A 22083-nucleotide genomic window follows, 5' to 3' on the forward strand; every position below is an offset into this window, starting at 1 on the left:
TAAACTTCAGCTGTAACTACAAGCAGATCTGTCTGTGCTCTTAAACTTTAAAACTACATAAATAAATCAAGTACATGGGGGAAAATCGTATCAGTTTTTTTCACATCTATGAACTCTTGTTGGCTTTTATACAATTTTTCTTCAAACCGAATGAAAGACCGATGGCGTGACTTGCATGAAAATGCTGCTCAGGTGTCGAGCTGCAGAACTAACCCCCCCGAGGGTGAGACAGACCTTTTATTTGACCTGGATTAAATATTGATGGCCTGTGATAATAGAAGATAGAGCACAGAGAAGGAGGGGGCAGTCTTTTCTTAATGACCTTTAGGAGAGGATTTTCTTTATGTGTGTTGTTCCCAGGCCCTGAGAGGGGTTGTAAAACATTCATTTAGAAAAAGAAATGTTAATAGATTTCGATTCATCTATGTATTTTTCCCCCTTTCCGTCATTAGTGAGGTTGTAAAAGCATGCAGGCCTATTTTTGCACAGCTGCACTAAAAAAGTTCACCTTCAAATAGAATTACAGCACTTTTTTTCAGCACACATGCTGTTTGTAGTAGTGTCTGCTTTGATCATCAGATCACAACAGAGACAACAACAAAAAAAGGAGTTATATGTGAACAATCTACAGGATTTTGTGCAATTTCATTCTCCTGGATACTTTACTTCTCTTCTCAGCTACATTTTATGTTTTGACATTAATGCCTTTTTTCCACGTTAAGTGGCAGTAACCAGGCATTTAAAAGAAAATAAAAAGATCATTCTTTGTTTAAAAAGTCTTCTTCTTCTTCACTGGCTAAAATACTACTGTGATTTCCCCCTTTGAAAACCAAGGTGGGACTGTTAGGGCGTGAATGGCAACAAGATTGATGCTAATGAAAGTGCTCAGGCTTTATCTAAGTACAAGCCAGTAGTATTACAACAGTGCAGGCTTACACTGACATCTGGTGGAAGATGGTTGCCCTTGCGAAATGTGTTTTTTACTCTAATTTTCATTGATCAATAATCAATTCATGTGTATATTGTTACTAGAGAAAGACTGAATAACGGCATATGAATCACAGTAGTGTACAAGAAAACCACAGGCCTAGTGATGTATAAGTGTAAATATATACTGGTATACAATAGCTTATTTATGATCTTATTACAACTTAAATTGCAATAAAGCTGTGGTACAAAGTGACTTTCTTTTACTCAAGTAAATCAGTGGTACTTTACTTAAGCGGTTCTATTTTCTGTTACTTTTTACAACGACTCTTCTACATTTACATCATAGTTGATATTTTACTTCTCAGTTTTACTTTAATAACTTTCAGACTATTAAAATTAAATGCCATAAATGAATGCATGCTGATGTATTATTAGACTTCCATTAATATCAAACTCAACATCAGCTCTACTTCTACTAGCAGTAACATTAAGGTGAAACACGGGTAGGTTGTCTATACATTCACAGTATAGACATTTCTAAATGATGATTCCTGGCCCTAGATTCAGTAGCAACACGGCTGTGTGTGACTCATGCTCATCAGAGTAACACCTGTGTCTCTGCTTCCACGTAATTCACACAGCGTGCTCTCTCATTTGACTCGCATTAGAGGTCACACTGTTCAGAGATTTGAACTCAGGTAAAACTTTTAATAGCTAAGTGCTGCCAACCTCTGAGGCCGACCTTCACAGGCTGTGATTGAACTGGTGCTGGTCGGGTGTGAGACGCTCTGCTGAAGGTTATCTAACACCGACGACGAGATGGGAGTCTGCTGGCGTTTAAATTGATTCTTTTTTTCATTGAACGTGTTTGATTAAAGATGTAAAACAACATCATGTAAATGTGAAACTCTGTCTGACTCAAAAAAAAAAAAAACAAAACAAACTGGACAGGTAGTAGCTGGCAGTTTTATTGTCTTCTCTTTCTTGGCATGCTCTTGTGCAAGTGTATTGAGCAGTACCTGTCCTGCTATTAGGACAAGAAATATAATCTCACACAGACTCCATGACGTACTTAAAAATGAGAATATATGTAAGAGCAGTGAGCTTAATACAAATATTGTACCTTACTAAAATTAAACTGCATCTCACATTAAAAAAAGAGAACTACTCTCCATCAACTAGTCTTATAAAGATAAATATCATAAACTAATTTTCTATGAATTGCATAGTTTTATATATATTATATAAGACACAGTTTTCGCACTAGCACAATTTCCTTCAATGCTAATTATCTTCAGAAAACGTAGAGCGCATCCTTAACAAGTGCTGTTTTCTCACGCCCCTGCATGAGGGCTGCACACTCAATAAATGGACCCTTTATTGAAAATATAGAGAAAATGGTCCATGGAACACTGTAAACATACACTGAAAAAAATATATATATATTTACTTCCATTTATGTTAGAAAATTTAAAAAACTATTAAAAACTTGGCCAACTAACTAAAAAGACAGCAATATAATAATAGTAATCTCTACAATGTTGGCAGCATCTGTTCTAGGCTTCTTATTAAAACATAAAAAAAACTAACATTATCATTAACAGGTCACAACATTTCTATCAGACTAAAATCGTTCTACCAGTTGTGAAACAAGCTTTACAGCACAAACTGCCATGACAGTGAAATAATAACATTTTCAGTCAGAAGTGCAACTATTGCAATAGCACTGCTAAACAAGTCTGTTCATATCAAGCTCTCAGTGTAGAAACAGTGTCAAGTAACACTTTTCACTTCAGGTTCTTCAGTCTTTGCTTCTTTTTCCTTCATCACACCTTTAGTAACTATGTTTCTTCGAAGCCTGTGATCACGTACTGCTGTAGCAGTTTATTTACACAAGCTAAAGGAGATCCCCACTCACTGTATAATTACTTTAATCAGAAATGAACGCCTGACACAGTTGTCAAATAGACTCGCCTCGCTGTGACAGATTTCGTCTGTGGAGCTCATTGAGGACAACATCACTGTTGGAGCCATCGGATATTCCGCTGTCGGCAAACACAGAGCCTGCAGGGGACACACACATTCAAACATTGACAGTATTACTGTACTGATGTGTGTATCAATTATATAAACATGCAGGCCACATAGAGGAAACGTACTACTGCTGTTGGTGGCATCGCTGATGACTGAGGAGCTTCGAGAGGTGAGCTGGGGAGCTGAGGTGTTTGCTGTGGTGACTGAGGTGTTCCTGTTGTTCTGGGTGGCTGTCCGACTCCATTCTGTAGAAAAGTATGTAAAACAAAGCTTATGTTAGTTTGTTTAATTAAAATTACATTTCAATGCAGACAATTTATTTAATATTTACATTATAATAACCTTAAGTCACAATATTATTGTTTTTACTTCTTGGTCTTTCTAAGAAGACAGTCATGCTCTTTTAAGCTCTTTTTTTAATATATATTTCTTTACATTTCGGCAGAATGATGAATAAACTTTTAGCACTTCTTTACAGTATACTGTAAACTCATGGATGTAGAAACAGCTGTCGCTGGTTTACTCTAAACTTAAAAGCATGATGAGTTTCAGTCAAGTTCTAACTCTGAATACAAAAATATGTCCACCCTGTCTGTGTTCACATTAGTCCAAATTCTGTTGCTAAATGTTTTAAATTACCTAAACTGCTTAAATGCCTCAGTCTCAGCAGTGGTTCCAACTGCTGACTATATAAACAAACCAACCCAATACCTATCAAACTGAAGTATTGCTTCCAGATCACTGACATGCACTGGTTCCTTTTGCTTTAGGCTGGATCTTGTCTTATACAGAGTAAAGGCTTGTATTTGTTGTTATTTTTTCCTAATCAAATAATAAGAGATACAGGAACAGTTTTCCTGTGCCCACCTGAGTTTTCAGCCAATCGCAGTTTCCCACAACAAAGATAGGTTCTCCACTGCCTGCGAACATTTTCCTTCACAGCGCAGTGGAAAACAAAAATGAAGAAGCCTACAAAAGACAAATTCAATTTTTTTTTTTTTTTTTTTTATGGTCATATTCAAATGGATTAACATAAAGGTTTTATCGCACAGGCCACAATATGTATGTCATACCTTGCAACGAGTTGAATATAGTAAAAAGATAAACAAAAGGTAAGTAGAGGGGTCCCCAGGCAAACAGAGCGAACCCCCAGGTGAGGCCGAGCAGGACAACAAGGCCAGCAACGCTGCGAAGGTCAGTCATCACTCCCCTGTTTGGAGACTGGTTGTGGGGGTTCTGCTTCTTGATCCGAGACAGCTGCACCATCACAACGATGAAGACCACGAAGCACAGAACAAAGATGAGGAGGAAGTAGGCCACCACGCCCACATAGAAGGCAATGTCATTACGCAGCCAACAGCTGTAGGAGGTCACAGGACAGATTAGACAGTGTTCAGAAACTCCAAATGCCTGACAAGAAGAATTTCTATTCAGAATAATTTATGAGGGAAAGATTGAGCAACAAATAAATACTTGTGTCAGCACCACAGACAGATCACATTAAAGCAGACGATAAGACATGAAATATATTCAGCATATTTGGTAGAAGATACTAATAGATTATTTTGATCAATGTAAACATAACCTTTAGACGAATAAAAATGATGATGGTAAAAACTTCATGTTTACAAAATAAGTAATTGAACAGATATTATGTATTTATTCAACTCTCAAAATCTCAAAATCAAACTCATTAGCAAACATTCAGTTATGGTACAAAGAAAAACATAATTTTCCATATTCACATTCATATTATAACCTGATAGGGACAACATTTAAATTGAAGAAAAATAAAACAGTTTTCTGTTAGATAAAGATAATAGAGATAATTAAGTGTAACTTACAAGTCATCTGAAGTACCATCTGTGTATTTTCCATATGTGACAAGACCATAGTTGTTCTTATCCACCGATATGATGATGATCACCACCAGAAGAGGAATACCTGCAACACCAAAATATAATATATACCATCAAAACAACCATGGAACAATATACTTTTTGAGCTCTGTGCAGAAGTACGTACCCCAGCCTACAAGCGAGAACTTGAGCATATAGCTGCTAAAGTATGGAGTGAAAACCTGGACGATACTCAGGTACATGTGTAGGGCCTCCAGTCCTGCCCAGGTGAATGTCGTCAGCAGGAAGTAGTGCAGAAAGAATGCAGTACTGATACACAGCCCCACTGCTGGATAGAGTGCCAGCCAGCCGTCCAGTAAGAAAACCAGGTTGAGGAAGAGGAGGGAGATGCAGAGCTGGACTAGGATCTTAGCTGGAATATCCCTCATCAGTTTTCTGCAAAGATAGAATTCCATGTAATTGAAATATTACATGGAATAGAAAAATAGGCTAATTAAATATGTGTGTTTAATATGTGTTTTGTAATTTTTGAAGTTGTGCAGTATTTACACATTATGCACTGGTTTTATAAAGAGACAATGTCTTACTCAAATAACAGGTATGTCAGTAAGGTGATAGCAAGAAAAATGGCAGAGATTCCACAGCCGATGTAGGTAATGAAAGTAAGAATCTGCCCCTGCTGACGATCAATTATTCCTGCTCTGGACAAATCCTGTATTTTGAACAGGGTACACACACAAATACACACATTATAAGCACATGTTGTAAAACTGTAAACTGTTAAACTACAAATGATGAAATTGCTATATTGATATTATTATTGTCAGCACCATATGAATTATATGAATACAATAAATAAATCCAGCCACAAAAATACGAACCAGCAGTATCGCAAATGAAGTGAGATGGTTGCAGCTGCAGGTGGTTTCTTCTGCTGTCACATTTACAACAAAGCAGCCAAAAGAGCTCCAGCCTCCTCCACCCCCTGATCAACATAAACATTGCAAACAGACACATTTACACCTGTGAGAATTTAGCTTTTGACTAACATCATCTGGCATTCATGTACTCACCATTCAGAGTGAAGTCCCAAAATGCACAGGAGGCTGTGAAGTTGTCCTATAAAAACCATAAGCAAATTAGCAATAATATATAAGCAGCACCACAGAGTGGGTTTGAATAATCTTTAATAGTAATAATATATTAAGATAAAGCAGGTCGTAAAGAGGTGGTTGGAGTAGATGGAAAGCATATACAGTAGTGTGCTGGATTGATTTTTTTATGTGTTTGCCTACTCACATTTACAGGGTTGATGTTTTGGATGGTAAAGATAATATTATTCGTTAAGTTGCTTATTGACAAATTGGAAACGCTGGAGCTCAGGATTGGACTCACAAGGGTTTTGTTATTTAATGTTGAATCCTGCAAAAAAGCAGATTAGAACATTTAGTTAGAAGAGGTGATAGTTTATATTTCATATCAGTACAATGATTGCTCCAAATTATACTCATTTAATGCACACCAGTTAAATCTGGTGTCATAAAATGTGTAAGAGATGACAAATCCAGATGTCACAGTGGGAAAGTACCTGAAAGAAAGAGGATTTGGAGTAGAACGTGAACTGGACCCTGTTGGCCTGCTGTTGTTGTACAGGATGTAGACCGGAAGTTAGGGAGGATGGCAAGAAAACAGATCCCATGGCTGATCCGGACCGCTTGAAACGGGACCTGCTGTGGGCACTGAGCTAAAACCACCCAAAAAATGAAGCAATGGTTAATGGGAAAGATTGTTTCTAGTTGTCGCCTTATTTTTTCAAAGTAAGACAAGGCAAGTATTTTGTCACTCTGTGTTCTTATCATGAAATTTGACAAACCAGGTGATATGGGCTACCTGGACATTGTCAGTGTTGTAGATTTTGACAGATATCTCTGGGAAATTGGACCCATCCACTGTCCTCACGGCCAGAACCAGAGAGCTCGAAGAGAGGACTCCTGTGCCACCACTGACATCCACCTTAACACCCAAATTGTCCACCATGTGAGTGATCCTGTCAACAGGCAAGGCGACAGAAACGTTTTAGAAGTGTCAGATGTGTCTGCATGTCGGTGTTGGTGGGGCCATATGAGTTGTACCTGTTGGACGACGCTAACAGGGCCGCTGGGGATGCATTCATCAGGTTGCTGATGATGTTGATGGTTTTTTGTCCAATTGTCTGAGACACACTGGGGCCATCCAGAAGCTTCTCCAACTGGTCCACCAACTGTGTCACCTTCAAAATAATATCTAAAATTCAGAACAAGTGGCAACTCCAATGGTACAGTGGGTTCTGGGCAGCAACAATTCCCAGTTACATAACTGGAAATTCTTTCTTTTTAATCATTCTTCTTTACACGTTTGAAAAGTTAAAATGCTGTAAGTGATATACTAACTCTCGTATAACACATTCTATAAAAATGGATATGGTTTATGGATTAAATGGATATGGATTGAATTTTATTCAATAGTATTTTACCTCAGTGGAGTTGAGCCGAGATGCATTTTGTGACTTAGTAAGCAGCTCATTTGCCAGTTGCTCCTGTGCTCCAATAGTAGTTCCGGTACCTTGATGAGGAAATCGGCATATTGACAAGTCATGAATGTCATGCTCTTGTACATGATGATCACACCATTTACAGACAAATGATAAACAAAGTTACAGATTTATTACTAGCACACCTCTCCACTAGGAGCTGATCCATACCTACAGAAACTCAAAAGCAGCAATGCCACATGTTTTCCAACAGTAACAGAATAGTTACACTGTCCTGTCTACAAAGCCACTAAAAGGACAACCTGTAGGTGGTCAATACAAAACATGGTGTACTGCTTTCACCAGAACTCTCAACATAATCAAAGAGACTACTATGCCAGTCATTTCAGTGCAACTTAAATTAGAGTAACAGTAGAAATCTTGGTTTCTAAGCACATACTTGTCACTGTTGTAGATGTGCTGGTGCCGGTGGTGGCTTGGAGAGGTGTTGTAGAAGTTGACGGCACCTCAGCAGCAGTGGTGCTAACCTGGGTTGGAACTGGACCATATGTTGTTGAGCTGGGTAAAGTTGTAGTTATATGCTCAAGCGACACATTAGCTGCTGTAGTTGTTAAATTGACTCCTGGTTGCTGCGTTGTTAGGGGTAGATCTGTCGTTAAATTGCTTACAGTTGCGTTTACACTGGGGCTAATGTTTGCAGTTACGGTGGTATTACTAGTGGGACCGGTGGTGTTGGCAGTTGTGGTACAGTTGTAAGTCACACTGACAGTCTGGTTGTTCAGTGGCGCTGTGGTGGGCCTAGTGGCATTGTCAGTATCAGAAGTGCTATTGTCCATAGTCATGTTTGATGCAGTTGTAAGAGTTTCATTAGCTTGTAAAGCAGTGGTAGATACTGATGTGTTGTCGTACGCCACAGTTGTGTTCTGTTGTGTTTCTGCCAAGGGTGTAGTAGTTATGTTGTTTGGAGATTCAGTAATAGCTGTTACATCCTCTTGTGTTGTGTTATTGTTGGTGGTTGTAGTTGCATTGTACGCTGTTGTGTAATTCCCGAGAGCTGTAGTTGCATTGTACACTGTAGTTAAATTAGGATAAGGCGTAAATGGTTCAGTTGATGTTACGTTGTACTCTGTTGTGTTATTGAAAGGCGTAACCGTAGTTACATTGTAAACTGTAGTTGTGTTTGGATAAACCGTAAATGGTTCAGCTGTACTTACATTGTACTCTGTTGTGTTACTGAAGGGTGTAACCGTAGTTACATTGTACTCTGTTGTGTTACTGAAGGGTGTAACTGTAGTTACATTGTACTCTGTTGTGTTATTAAAGGGTGTAACTGTAGTTACATTGTACTCTGTTGTGTTACTGAAGGGTGTAACTGTAGTTACATTGTACTCTGTTGTGTTATTAAAGGGTGTAACTGTAGTTACATTGTACTCTGTTGTGTTACTGAAGGGTGTAACTGTAGTTACGTTGTACTCTGTTGTGTTATTAAAGGGCGTAACCGTAGTTACATTGTAAACTGTAGTTACATTAGTATAAGGCGTCAATGGTTCAGCTGTACTTACATTGTACTCTGTTGTGTTACTGAAGGGTGTAACCGTAGTTACATTGTACTCTGTTGTGTTACTGAAGGGTGTAACTGAAGTTACATTGTACTCTGTTGTGTTATTAAAGGGTGTAACCGTAGTTACATTGTACTCTGTTGTGTTATTAAAGGGTGTAACCGTAGTTACATTGTACTCTGTTGTGTTATTGAAAGGTGTAACCGTAGTTACATTGTAAACTGTAGTTATATTAGTATAAGGCGTAAATGGTTCAGCTGTACTTACATTGTACTCTGTTGTGTTACTGAAGGGTGTAACCGTAGTTACATTGTACTCTGTTGTGTTATTAAAGGGTGTAACCGTAGTTACATTGTACTCTGTTGTGTTATTAAAGGGCGTAACCGTAGTTACATTGTAAACTGTAGTTACATTAGGATAAGGCGTCAATGGTTCAGCTGTACTTACATTGTACTCTGTTGTGTTATTGAAGGGTTTAACTGTAGTTACATTAGGATAAGGCGTCAATGGTTCAGTGGATGTTACATTGTAGTCTGTTGTGTTACTGAAGGGTGCAACTGTCGTTACATTGTGAAACTTTGTCTCATTTGCCGAAGGTATAAGTGGTCCAGTGGTAGTTACACTGTACACCGTTGTATCATTCTGAGATGGAGTAAACGATTCAACTGTACTTACATTGTAACCTGTTGTTTTACTTGTCAGTGTAGCTGTAGTTACATTGTAAAGTTTGAATTCATTTGAAGAAGGTGTAAATGGATCAGTTGTAGTTACATTGTACACTGTCGTGGAGTTTGGAGAAGCTGTGTCATGTGTTGTTGTGTTTTGTTGTGCTGTGGTTGCATCTTGAAGTACTGTCTTTGTGGGTGTCAGCAGTGATGTGTTATCAGATTCAGTGTACTGTGCTATTGTACTGTCAGACACAATCACAGTTGTATTTTGTGAGGTTTGCAGGAGAGGTTGTGGTGTTGAGGACTGTGTACTGTTGAACGTCGTCAGTGGAGTCGTCATGTTAGGCTCAGCTGATCCTTGTGATGCATTTGTCTGTGGAGTTACAGGAGTACTTTCAGCTCTTGTGTAAATTGGTGTAGTGTTGTTGGTCACAGATGTTGGTGTGGCCTCGGCAGGTGTAGTAAAGTTGGTTTTGGTCCGCTGCGTCGTGGTTTGGTTTGTTGTGGGAGGCACCAGAGGGCAGTTGTTAGGCAGAAGAACAGCGAGCATCTGGTTTGGCTCACTATGAAAGAACAGACAAAAAGCTAAGGATTCAGGATTCCTATTACGTAAAACTTTATTTACCTTTGCAGAGAGTTTGACAACACTATTGTGCAGTTGGTCAACCTATCTTAGCACGAAGATATTTTATAATTTTACCATTTAAACATGGTGGGGTCCGGAGAGCAGATGTCAGAGCTCAGCAGGTCACTGGATGCCCAGGTCAGATTGGATGCCAACAGAGTACTGACAGATAAACCAGGAGGACCACACACCACTAAGGACACAGATTGTATTAATAACAGAGGTTTCACAACAAAAGGTTTATGTATGAATATATTAGTCTTTAATGGTAACGTGCAAACTTACTTATGCGTGTAAGTGCTATATCAGTTGTTATGTCAGGGTCGCCATTAATGAGTTGTTGTAGAAGTGAGCTCAGGGAGCATTCATTGACAAGTCCAGACATCTCCACTATCACCATGCAGCTGTACAACCTAGTACAAAATGGTATAATTCATTTTAATAACTATTTTCCTAAATTGAAGTGTTATCTTTGTCTTCGAGAGTGTGCCAAATTTCTGCCACTATGTTTTTGTATGTCTCTTTTCCTAGTTGCAACCCAGTCTGACCATCATTCTGAGAAGTTATTACATGTATGTGCATATAATAGGCAAGAAAACATGTGTACCTCTCTCCTGTCCCCTGACATTCCAGGTGAACAGCCTGGATAGTGAAACATTATTTATGAAAGTTAATTAATAACATTCACAAAAGTAGGTTTTAGGTTAGTACCCAAATGTTATCTGTGGTGACCCTTACCTGGTAAAGATTTAAAATCTTAACATAATCTTCACAGGTTGATCTGGAAACAAAGGATTGCTAACATGTGAATGAGCACAGCAGAAATCCTTCCAAATATTACTCAACAGTTCTGACTGAGACAGTATCGAAGACGCCCAGAACCAGCTTTCCTACTACTTAGCACGACGCCTCAAACAGTTTGGTTAGTTTAGCTCATATGCTGTTCACAGGCTTCTTATAATCCAGTACGATTACTGAATCGTAACTCATACTAACTTTCAGAATAATCAAAATATATGTATCATGAGTGATTACAATTCCTGCAGACTTACGCTGACACAGAGGTGCACTGGGCTACTTGCCAAAGGTTTGACATCTGTCAAATGAAATCAGATAGTCAGAGCAACAGCATGTGTGCAACAGGACGAGCATCTCAGTCATACTCTGATATACCTACCAAATGTTGTAAGTAGCTAATGTCAACAGAGGTCTTGATGATATCTATTCTCATGGCAAAAAACTGACCTGAAAAGGAAACAAAGCAATAAGAAAAAGGGGGGAAAGGTATTTTCAGAGGAGGTTTAGGGCATAATTCTGCCGTTAAAACAGATGAATAGATTACGCTTATTTTTCTTTTTGACCAGACTTAAAAAAGCACATGCTTTTTGCTTGCCAACACAGTGTAAACACATGTAGACAGGCAGGCTTGAAATATTCTTATATACTGGATATTCTTACTTGCAGAATTACAGAAAGCGCTGCAGTCACAAAAGAGAGGCGTTTCTCCTGAGGCATAAAGAAACAGAGTTATAGCAGCAGAAGCAACACTGACTTCTGGTCGGCATAATGACTGTTTGACTTCTTGGTACTCACCGCTGCAGGTGTTGGGCTGAGGTTGTGGAACTGGGTTGGGGTTGGAGTCTATGGGGGTGCTAGCAGATAGATGATGATGAGATGCGGAGTGAAGATAAACTTTTAGGCAGACAATGTGCACAGATATGAAAAGTTTTGCTCACCATGTAAGAGTAGACTGTTTGTTGGACTGACAGATATCATTCAGGGGCTGTGTGGATGTGCACCTCACAAACCCGCCACCGGAGGGCTCCACATTCTCACACACAGTCCGACCTGATGTGCACAGAATCAACGCAAGTTAGCAAATGATAATGTGTTATGATGTCATAATGATCTCTATTTCATGTAATTGAGGGTTTAATCTTGAATGACAGGATTCCTTTAAATTAATATTAGGACTAAAGTTTGGGTTGAAGTAGAGGTTTAGTCCAGATATGCTTAAAGGTTCAACAGTAGGAAACACTTTACAATGGTATTTGTATTTTATGAGGGCCGGTTTTATTACATCCGGACACACCTTTGTGACAACATGTATACTTAGGATAAGGTTACACAAACAAATACACTGTGCATTGACTTAAAGGTGCCTGATACAGCATGCAAATCTGTGTATTCCATGTAAATGTTTTGCATGTATAACAGTTATGACTGTATTTGTTTACAGTGTGTGCGTTGTTGTTGTTTAATCTAAATATGGGTGCATTTCACAGGTATGCAAAAGTTTTTTATGGGAACATGATAGAAAACTGCGTCTATTTAAAACATGGTGTCACCTTTTGACATGCAGACTAACATAATGAAACTCACTTAAAGTCGCACTGTAAGATTTGTTTACACCATCAATTTCAAATGCAAGCTTTGCAATGAATTTGTTTTTACGTGCTTATGTAAAGTTCAAAACTGACTAATTCATCCTGCAGACATGTACACAGTGCATGGTGTGTTTTTGTGTTTGCGTGCTGACAGCTAGGTAGATAGACAGGTAAATACACACTGACTGGTTGGTAAGTGCTTACCAACTCTCTCCACTGCTCCTATGATTGTTGCTTGTATTTGTTGTGATTGCTGCAGTGCAGAGACTCCAGCAGCTTGCAGTTCACAAGGTAGAACAGCATGACTGAGCAGCAACAGCACACTGCAGGTTGTATTACTGGAAACAAAATATTCAGACCTCTGTGAGGAGCTGCAGTCTGACGTACAGTATATGTAGCAGCTACATAGAATACCTGCTGACGCATTGTTACCTTATGTTGCTTTTCACACCACAGGAAACCTCCACTACCTGCAAAGAGAGAGAGAGAGAGGTGTCCCTATCGCAGCCTTACAGTAGAAATAGAAAATAAAAGGCCTGTTTCTTGGACATACTGACCTGAAGTTGGTTTCCACCCTGACAGACACCTGTAGAGCTTCCACTACAGTCGAATGCATGTGACACCTGAGTGAAAGATTGAAAAAGAGAAGCAGACAAATGTTCATACTGTGTGGGAGGTGATGAAAGGAGAGCACTTAAGACTTGAAATGAAGCAACGGCTGCCAATCGCGTGCGGCCTTCTAGCTTTAATTTGCAGGGCTTTATTTAAGGATTATATATCAGTCTGGCGTTGCAACACAAAGTCCTTAGCAAGTACTAAACTCGGGGTGCCATTTGAATTGAGTAGAATAAATAAACATGACGTCACTGCAGCATGAAATTCATGCATAAATTCCAAAGATTATGGTGAAAAACTCAACACATACACTCACTGGCTACTTTATTAGGTCCATCTGTACACTCTCATGCAATCTAATTGAGCATCTCCAGCACAGCTGCTGTATTAGACAGCATTAGATTGTATGGGTGTACCTACTAAAGCGGCCAGGGAGTGTATTTATTGCCTAACACTGATCACAAAGTACTTTGGATTCTCTGTTTTACCTTGATACATCAAAGACCTGTTGACAGCTCATGCTGAAATAATATCAGCGCATCATAGGTTTGGAATGTGCTGCAATTTTAGAAGGAATTTGCTGCTGCTCCTACAAACTAATCCTGTGCTGGCAAAACTTGTTTGTGACAGGGTGACATTTAAAGTTGTGAAATGCATGCCACAATGTAAAGGAGGATAAAGGAATGTTTTCATTCTCACCAGATCTTTCACATCTTGTTCGGTCTTATTGCCCCCATTGTCTTTCACGCTAATGGACATCCAAAAGTACGCAGCTGCATAAAGGAATGAATCATTAGCCCCTCAAATGTGCAAAAATAAAAAACTCTGATGGGACAAAAGGTTAGGTTTCCTTACTGTCATTGGAACAGAGTTGGCTTATGTCACAGTTTGCAGAACCTAGAAGAACAAAGTCCATAAATAAAACTGAAAATATTTAGGCCGTTTCTTTTTTGTTATACTAATTAAGTACCTATGAAAATATGTACTAATGATATATGTGTCAGACCAACCTGAAGGTGTGGTTTGGTTGGCAAGTGGAGCCGTACTTGAAAAAACCTGTGCGCTTGGGATCTGATGGGCTGGGCTGCTGTCAGAGGACAGGGGTGACGTTACAGGTGGCGACATGGCGTCTGCTGCAACTGTGTGGTCACTGGTTACCGGTGAAACTAGGACTGGTTGGCTGTGAGTCGTCCCTGTAGTAGCAGGAACAGCTGTGGAAAGCAGGTCTGTGGAGTTAGTGGGTGTCCCGTCATCTGCTGGTGAAAGTGCAGTGGAAGTTGGTTTTTAATTAATTGGGGTCACATTCTTGGACTGTGAAAAATGAAGGTTGGATGGAGGTTTATCGGTGCTTTGACTGGCTGGTGATGTGAGCGAGCAGTGTTAGCAGAGGAAACTAAATACAATACATACAGTGGTCATTTATGAAATTGTATTCATGTTAAATGGTTTCCAAGACACAAGTCAAAAGTTCATTGTGTTTAAATTTGTAACATCTGGCACAGCATAAATAAAGATTTATAAATATGGTGTTGTAAATAATCTGCATCAACTGATTGTTTACAACCTGACTGAATATCTCACTGCAAGAGTTTTTCTTGCCTCCTGTGCACCCCAAAAACACACAGACAATGTACAGACAATTTGAATCAGTTGCTTTTAATGGCTAACAACATCCTAATGTTGCCATAACCACCATAAATGATGGTTTATTGATATAATCATTATAATGATAGTTTAACCATCATAGTTTGGAGACACTTATTCTCATTGGCCAGCATCTGATAGTGTCTCAGCAGAAAACTGCACTCGTTCACAGGTGAGGATATGAACTTTATCAGTGGTCACAGGAGTTTGCAAAACAGATACTGATAGCTATATATATAAAAGATAAATGAGTAACACATGCAAACATCTGTAGAAATGAACCAAAGGGAAAATCTATTTTGAAATATCATGACGTAGGGTGAACGAGTCTGTGTGGTAAAGACGGCAGCGAGTTTCAGTCAACACAAACCCAAACATAAACCACATATATATATATATATATTACAACCGCTAACTGTGGTACATTCTTTATAGCGTGACAGTTTCCGCACTCATGGCATTAATGGGGCGTTATTACGACAACATCACTGACCTGTGAGCGTGGATGTCTGGTTGTTCATTTGAGTGTCAGGTGTTGACGTGACAGGACTTGAGGCAGTTGGAGCTGAAAGCCCTACTGATAAAAGAAAGAAGGAAGTCGAGTGATGGTTACAGGGAAGCTCTGTGGTTCAAATAACGAGAGATGTTATTGTTTATTGTTAGTGAATCTGACTGCTTAAAATGTACAGTACAGTTAAACTAGGACAATCACAATTTGCAGTCTTTCAGCAAAAGCTAATTCTCTCTAAATCACAGGCATATACAAAATACACACGCATAAAGACAAATACACTACACAATGTTTGTAAGTAGGTCACCTGAAGACTCAGTAATGCTTCCGTAAACGCGAGCCTCACGTCTCAAGCGTCTGTGGTCTACGGGACACAAAAACATGCAAACATTCAACATCCAACATGCTCCACGTGCAGGCACGACCACAGTGTGTGAGCCAGTGTTAGAGATGCAGACACAACAGACACTGCGTTAATAAGTTGGAGGTTATACAGGAGGAAATATGTGTAAAATGACCAATAACCAGTGTTTTCCCTTCTCTATAGGACACAGTGTGATGGGTGTTATACTGAGACATTCAGCCGCTGCTGTTTTCCTCCAGAAAAAAGACACATTCTGTACCAACATCAATCTCGAATCTTTCAAAGGAACTTAATCAGATAAAGCGTCTGCGTGGAATATCGTTTCACCACAGCCAAAGGTCAAATTAAGCTATTTTTGTTCTAGGACAACATTTCATTTCGAAGCAAGAAAAACTTGCTCAGTCCACATTTCTAACTGATTATAGTGGCACATCACTCATTACTTCTTGGGGCTGGTTCTTGCTCATCCCAGTGTTTATTTTAAAAGGCGATATAAAAGCTCATTACTGCAATTTACATGGTAACTGGGTGGACACAAAATAAGAGGTTATGTACACTATACTCTTCCCAACCCTGCTACTGCTGTATTTCTCCTTTTTCTAACAGTTATTAGAGCAGGGGGCAGAGGCATGTACTTTTCTTTTTTTTTTACCTTGAATCTAATAAGCAAAGATTTGTTTTTTAAACCCTACTTTTACATTTTAACAAAAAGGGGGCATGAATGACAACGAAAAGGACAAAAAATACATCTAACCTAAGGACGTTCCCCAACGCTTTCAGCACTGGTGCCATTACGCACAACTATTACGCACGGCTGTAGCTATTTATAGCAGCCATACAGTAACATTAATTTATCACCTGCTCCTGAAACTCTCACAAATGAATGATGGGGAGCTCTGATGTTTAATTTTCAGTAAGACAGCGCTACAGTTACAGTGACATGAAATGGGATTAACAGAAACAGGATTACCACAGAAATTAAATCAAGCTATTTAATCCAGCAATATTTAGTCTATTTATTGATAGAATTTAAAAAACAATTTGTAAAATGATTTATTCATTTCTCTTATCTGAGTTCGCACACTAATAAATAAAATAATGTCATCTGTGTTCTTTTGTGTGGGTTAAGTGTGTGGGTTTGCACTGGCAGCACGTGAATGCACACTTCGGAGCTCAACATTGGAAGTGTGGACATTGGGACAGACCTAACCTCCTGGTTGAATTAAAATTCGATTTAAACATGTGAAAAGAGTTTAGAGACCTCTCATGCAATAGAGAAGAAGATGCAAGCTCCAGATTTTTATTGAAATGTTATGTTTCAGTGTGAATGAATGTGTTGTTGTTAGTTTACAGCGTCATTCATGCACACGATTAAACTGAATATATCTGCAGGTGCGATCCGCGCGTGCATATTTGTCTCACCACACATAAGGTTGGGGTCTCTCTGTCTGGCTTTGGGACTGGTCACTCCCCAGTACTCAGCGTTCCAGCCAATCACTGTGCCGTCCTCACAGCGCCCGTGCTCACCCAGGTCTGCCCACATGCGGAATAAGTAAAGTTCCACTGCTCCCACATTGGCCCCCGGGGTCTGGTCTCTAGGACGACAGCCCAGCCACAGGGAGCCGGCGGGTGGGATGGCCGGAGCGATGGCTGTCCTCTCAGCCACCATTTTCCCATCAACCTAAAACAAGTTGTTTTGCTTATGTGGTATAATCACAGTCATTAGGCCAGTAGTACTACTAGGGCCCTTTGAAACTCTCAATACACGTGACTAAACTAATATTAATAATAAACTACTTCTGTTTCCTGGTAGAATTACCTCCAAGCTGAAGGAATTACCGTGCACGTCCCTCCTGAGACACACCCTGTGCCACTGTGCTGGGGACAACCGTACAGGAAATCTGTGTCGGACCCTTAGCAGCCAGCCATACAGTGCGCCGTCATCTCCCTCCAGACCCAGGTCTGGCCTGGGGGCATAGACCGAGCTGTAAGAGAAGGCGACCCAGGCTCCGGGAACCACCACACGAATGTGGAAACACACAGTCATCTGATAGAGTTGTGGCACGGTGGCCCTGTCCTGCAGGGTCCAGTGGTCCTCACACCCATTTAATACTGCCTTGGTGTCCCCCAGAAAATAGCCAAGTGCTGGAGAGGGAAATGCAGAGTCAACATTTTAATTGTGGAGGAGAACTGCTGTGGTGTGGGTGTTTTGAATAAAAGAAACACAAACTCACCTGTCGGTAGTAGTGAAAGCCAGATAATAAGAGGGAAATGATGTGTCCATCTCCACAGTCCCTTGAATCCATACATCCTCCTGAAAACACGAGCTGACATCAATTCATTTGGATTTCAATTGTCCCCCTCTCCTTTCACTCTTTATTTACTTCACTGGCCTCCATATTGTTGTGTCCACTACTTTTCCATCTCTCAGTCTACTAACTATACATATTTCATTTCACGCTATTTTGGTGAGGACAGCTACATGTGTTTTCAAGTCAACTTCCTCTTCCTATATTTGTGTGATCACCTTTCTCCTCTGTGCAGTCTGTGCTTTCACGTCGACTGTTGTTGTTTACCTGTGGGATTACACCGAACTCCTTCTTCACAGCTTGTAAACTAAAACGATTTAATATTATCTGTAGCTTTGTCCACGCCGAGGGACTGACTGAAGGGAAGGGTGGCCCCAAGGAGATTGGGTTACACCTTGCAAAAGTGACACCTTTATAAGTTACATGTTACTGTTGCGTGTGCCTCTGTGTGGATGATACATCTCAGCTTACTCCCGTAAAGTTTAGATAGAGTAAAGTAGTCCAGTGCTTTTTTCACACAGTAGCTCAAAAAGCTAAGAATTCAAGGCATCAGTAGATTTTCTTTCTTTCTTCTTTCTTGATGCAATTTAGGCTCTATAAAATAATAAAAAAAAAAAAAAACATATGCATAATACATCCTAACCTGTACATGCAGCCTTCACTGCAGCAGCAGTACAGTAACAGCTTTCCAATTTTAAAAGCATTTAATTGTTTGACTTGCGAGTCCATGTCAGTCCCGATCACTGACCTGAATCCAACTATGAAAGCCTGTTTGCTCTAAATGAAAAAAAAAAAAAAACACTGAAGGTTTCTTGTGCGAAAAAAGATGTGATACTTAGAGCTCATCTTCCAATCATATCACAGAACACATCTTTTGTCTGTTTCTAGTGAGCAAACAAAGATGGGCGATAAGGTGTAGACAGTGTTTTCTTCTCCCGTTACCAGGAATAATTTCCTGGAGGGAAAGAATTAAATCACATTAAGTTTGGTTTCGTGGACTTAAGATCATGTTGCAATCTGTTTTGTGAATGACTCATTTGCTGCTGTTGCAACTTGACTGCTTTTCTCTTTTGTTAGTTGTGTTTATATAGTGTAACTAGGTGTTACACATCAGTCTAGTTAAAAACTTGTAATGCCACCGTCGCCCATAAAATTCAACACGATTTTTAGCTGGTTAAAGGAAAAAATTATTAGATGTTTTGCTACATTGTCATTTAGGTAGGGAGGCTTAAAATACAGTGCTGCCATATAAAACACACTGTGTTTCCCTGCAACAAATTTGTGTCACATAATTCGCAAATAACTACATGAAAAACACTAGATTTAGTGTAATTAACAAATCTGTACTTTACATACTCCACTTTGTTTTACTGTGTAATGTTTTCTAATGGGCGATAAAGTGGGCAGCCATACAGTGATGTGTCAGCTTGTCCTCTATTGGCCTTTCAGGAAAAACAGAAACTGAGCAGCAGCCCAGTGGTGATTTATATGGAACACGTTGTTCCTGCGTATTCTCCTTATATGAATATGAATTCAGTCAGCATGGACTGTACGTTGTATGTTATTGCGTGTAATATGGCAGCGTGTCTGCATTATCTCAGGAGCCGATTTAAAAAATCTTGACATACAGGGTTTGCCAGTTACACTATGTACTATGTAGCACAAATGTTAAATGGGTTCATTTATATACACAGACAACAACAATGGAGTCATTACTTCTAGTAAGTTTATCTATGTCACATAGTGTTGATTCATATCGACACCTCTCCACAGATAACTGTGTTTCCACATTTATCTGATCTCTCCGAACACTTAATTGTTTTGATCCTAAATTGATTATATAGTGAGATCAGATCGGAGCTGAAGATTAAAGCTTTAAGAAGAGACCTATTGTTTGTTGTGTTATAAAGCATAAAGTCTTCTGTCCGGGCAAATTACAGAGCAAGCGAGATGAATTGTGTTGTGCTTGTTTTATTTTTGGCAAGTGTATAAATCCTATACAGAATTTATATTTTAAGGATCAGATTATTATCATCATTTCTGCACTCAGAAATAGAAAGAACCTGTTACACACAAGCCCCGCTGTAATTTCTAAACGTGTTTGTTCCCACAGTCTTTCACAGTGTTTGACCTCAAAACAGGGCACAGACATTTCTGGAATTGTTTGTGAGTCTTTTTCTTTTCTGATCGTCCATTGTCAGAGCCACTGTTTGCTTTGGTGGGAAGGATTAATGTTCTTTGTTAGTTTCATCCACACCCTTTCATAAAGTACACCTCACAAATGAAATAAGCAGGATGAGAAAATGTAGTTCACTGATCGAAATGATATTAAAACAAAGTACTTACCTCCTGCTTTTCAAAAGCATCCAGAGTCTGTGTATGAGAATGTAAATATATATATAAAAGTTCTATGGAGGACTGGAACTCTTCGCATTAGTCACGCAGTTCACATGTCTCTCCATCATTCCTGTGTTTTTTTGTTTCATCCTTGTTTTAAACATCCAGTAAATCCAGTATCCACGCCGTTTCAAATTTATTTCAGCGTTTGCTTGACTCTCCTTGTCTCTGTCCTCAGTTGCTCTTTATTATTGCTCCCGTATCCACCTCTCTCTCTTACACAAGAGCATCTGTAGCGTGTTGAGGTGCGTCCAGGAAATCACAATATGTGAAATGAGAGGTCTGCCTGCAGGAGACAGCAAAGCAAACAATGACACACCCCCACAGAGGAGAGGGAGGAGGGAAGAGGCAGACGCAGATGGTAACCCAAGTTCAACAGTTGACTTAAAAATCTATCTATCTATCTATCTATCTATCTATCTATCTATCTATCTATCTATCTATCTATCTATGGCTCTGTTTTCAGTCTCAGTATGACTGCAGGACAGCAGCTGGTATGACAGGATGCAGGGCCAGACAATTCCTGGACAGGGTATTAACCTTTATCTGGTATGTCTTTGTGTGTCCGCGTGTGTCCGTGTGTGTCCGTGTGTGTGTGTGCCCATGCAAAACAAAAAAAGAAGCATCCCAGATATTGCAACAAATTGCAGAAACAGGCAAAATTACACAGTAGGCTTAAGTTGACAAACCAGTCAAACATCTCCAACCTCTCTGTCTCTTTCTTTTTGTGTCATACTGTCATGCACACACACACACACACACACACACACACACACCAACGGCAAAGCGGGGAATTCGAGGAATGGATTGACGTAAGATGTAAAATGAATCCAAACAAGAAAAGAAGTGCTTCAGGGTACAAGGCACAGCTCTTCAAATCTCAGTACGTCTGTCCTCTTCCACTATCTGTGTGTGTGGTGAGAAGGCATCTGGATAATTAAAGCAGTTTGCCACCGAACACAAGGGGGCAATAAAGACTTTTTTTTCCACTGTGGATCAAGTATCAGCCTTTGTTCATTTTTACTGAGGTATAACACAACAGTATCAGATCATTGGAGCAGAACAGAGCTGCAGCGTGTTACAGCTCTTCTTCAGTGACACAGCATTTTTTTGGGGGTGAGTATGCGAGTGAGTATGTGTGTGTGTGTGTGTGTGTGTGTGTCTCTCTCTCTTTCTCCCTTCTGTTTTTACCACCGCTACATTAAACCCAATATCATTCTTTTCACTTGAAACACTTACATTTCTGTACCTGCATGTTTGACAGAGTGGAAAAATGAATGTGTGTCAACCGGTCAGGGACAGCCACAGGCAACAAATTATTCAAACAGAGCTCGTCATGGTACAGTCCAAAACAGGGGCGTCTTACTGGGTATGTTAGAGAGGTTTGTACATGTGTGTCTCAAATCACATTTAGACTGGATTCATTTCTATAGGAGAGGTGTTTTAACGTTACCAGCGCTGCTCCACAGGACCCCCGTTGTGTCCAGGGTCCAGGTTTAGGCCTTTAAAGCTCATCATCTTTTGCATAGTGGATAACAGTAACTCAAAAGAAATGTTAAATGGACACTCAGGAGCAATGCAGGGTTCAGTGTTTTGCTCAATGTCCATGACTGAACCACAAACTCTGTGATTACTGTGAAATTACTTCTTA

The 22083-nt window shown here is 39.7% G+C and overlaps 1 protein-coding gene across 5 annotated transcripts; it reads right to left on the bottom strand.

The window, feature by feature from the left end:
• Positions 1-1893: 1893 nt before the first annotated feature.
• On the bottom strand, positions 1894-20686 carry adgrg2a (adhesion G protein-coupled receptor G2a). 5 transcript variants are annotated; one of them, XM_026364087.1, is made up of 36 exons: positions 20382-20686; positions 17961-18040; positions 17546-17871; positions 17149-17407; positions 15670-15726; positions 15345-15425; positions 14218-14463; positions 14063-14104; positions 13907-13980; positions 13150-13215; positions 13025-13062; positions 12797-12930; positions 11942-12053; positions 11799-11857; positions 11664-11711; positions 11383-11450; positions 11258-11301; positions 10944-10986; positions 10813-10847; positions 10491-10618; positions 10281-10398; positions 7793-10143; positions 7336-7424; positions 6956-7092; positions 6714-6870; positions 6412-6567; positions 6123-6245; positions 5897-5942; positions 5705-5808; positions 5411-5535; positions 4990-5258; positions 4809-4908; positions 4038-4324; positions 3832-3933; positions 3090-3209; positions 1894-2994 (listed from the first exon to the last, which is right to left on the bottom strand). In XM_026364087.1, exons 1-36 carry the CDS (start codon positions 20399-20401, stop codon positions 2891-2893), a joined length of 6348 nt encoding a protein of 2115 aa, XP_026219872.1. In that variant the 5' UTR covers positions 20402-20686; the 3' UTR covers positions 1894-2890. The 5 variants fall into 5 exon arrangements, with proteins under 5 accessions (XP_026219872.1, XP_026219873.1, XP_026219871.1 ...); XM_026364088.1 differs by having other exon boundaries at positions 14218-14418; positions 15345-15428; XM_026364086.1 differs by having other exon boundaries at positions 14218-14460; positions 15345-15428.
• Positions 20687-22083: the final 1397 nt, after the last annotated feature.

Source organism: Anabas testudineus, chromosome 2 (assembly GCF_900324465.2).
Source record: "Anabas testudineus chromosome 2, fAnaTes1.2, whole genome shotgun sequence".
In the NCBI taxonomy this organism is placed as follows: domain Eukaryota; kingdom Metazoa; phylum Chordata; class Actinopteri; order Anabantiformes; family Anabantidae; genus Anabas; species Anabas testudineus.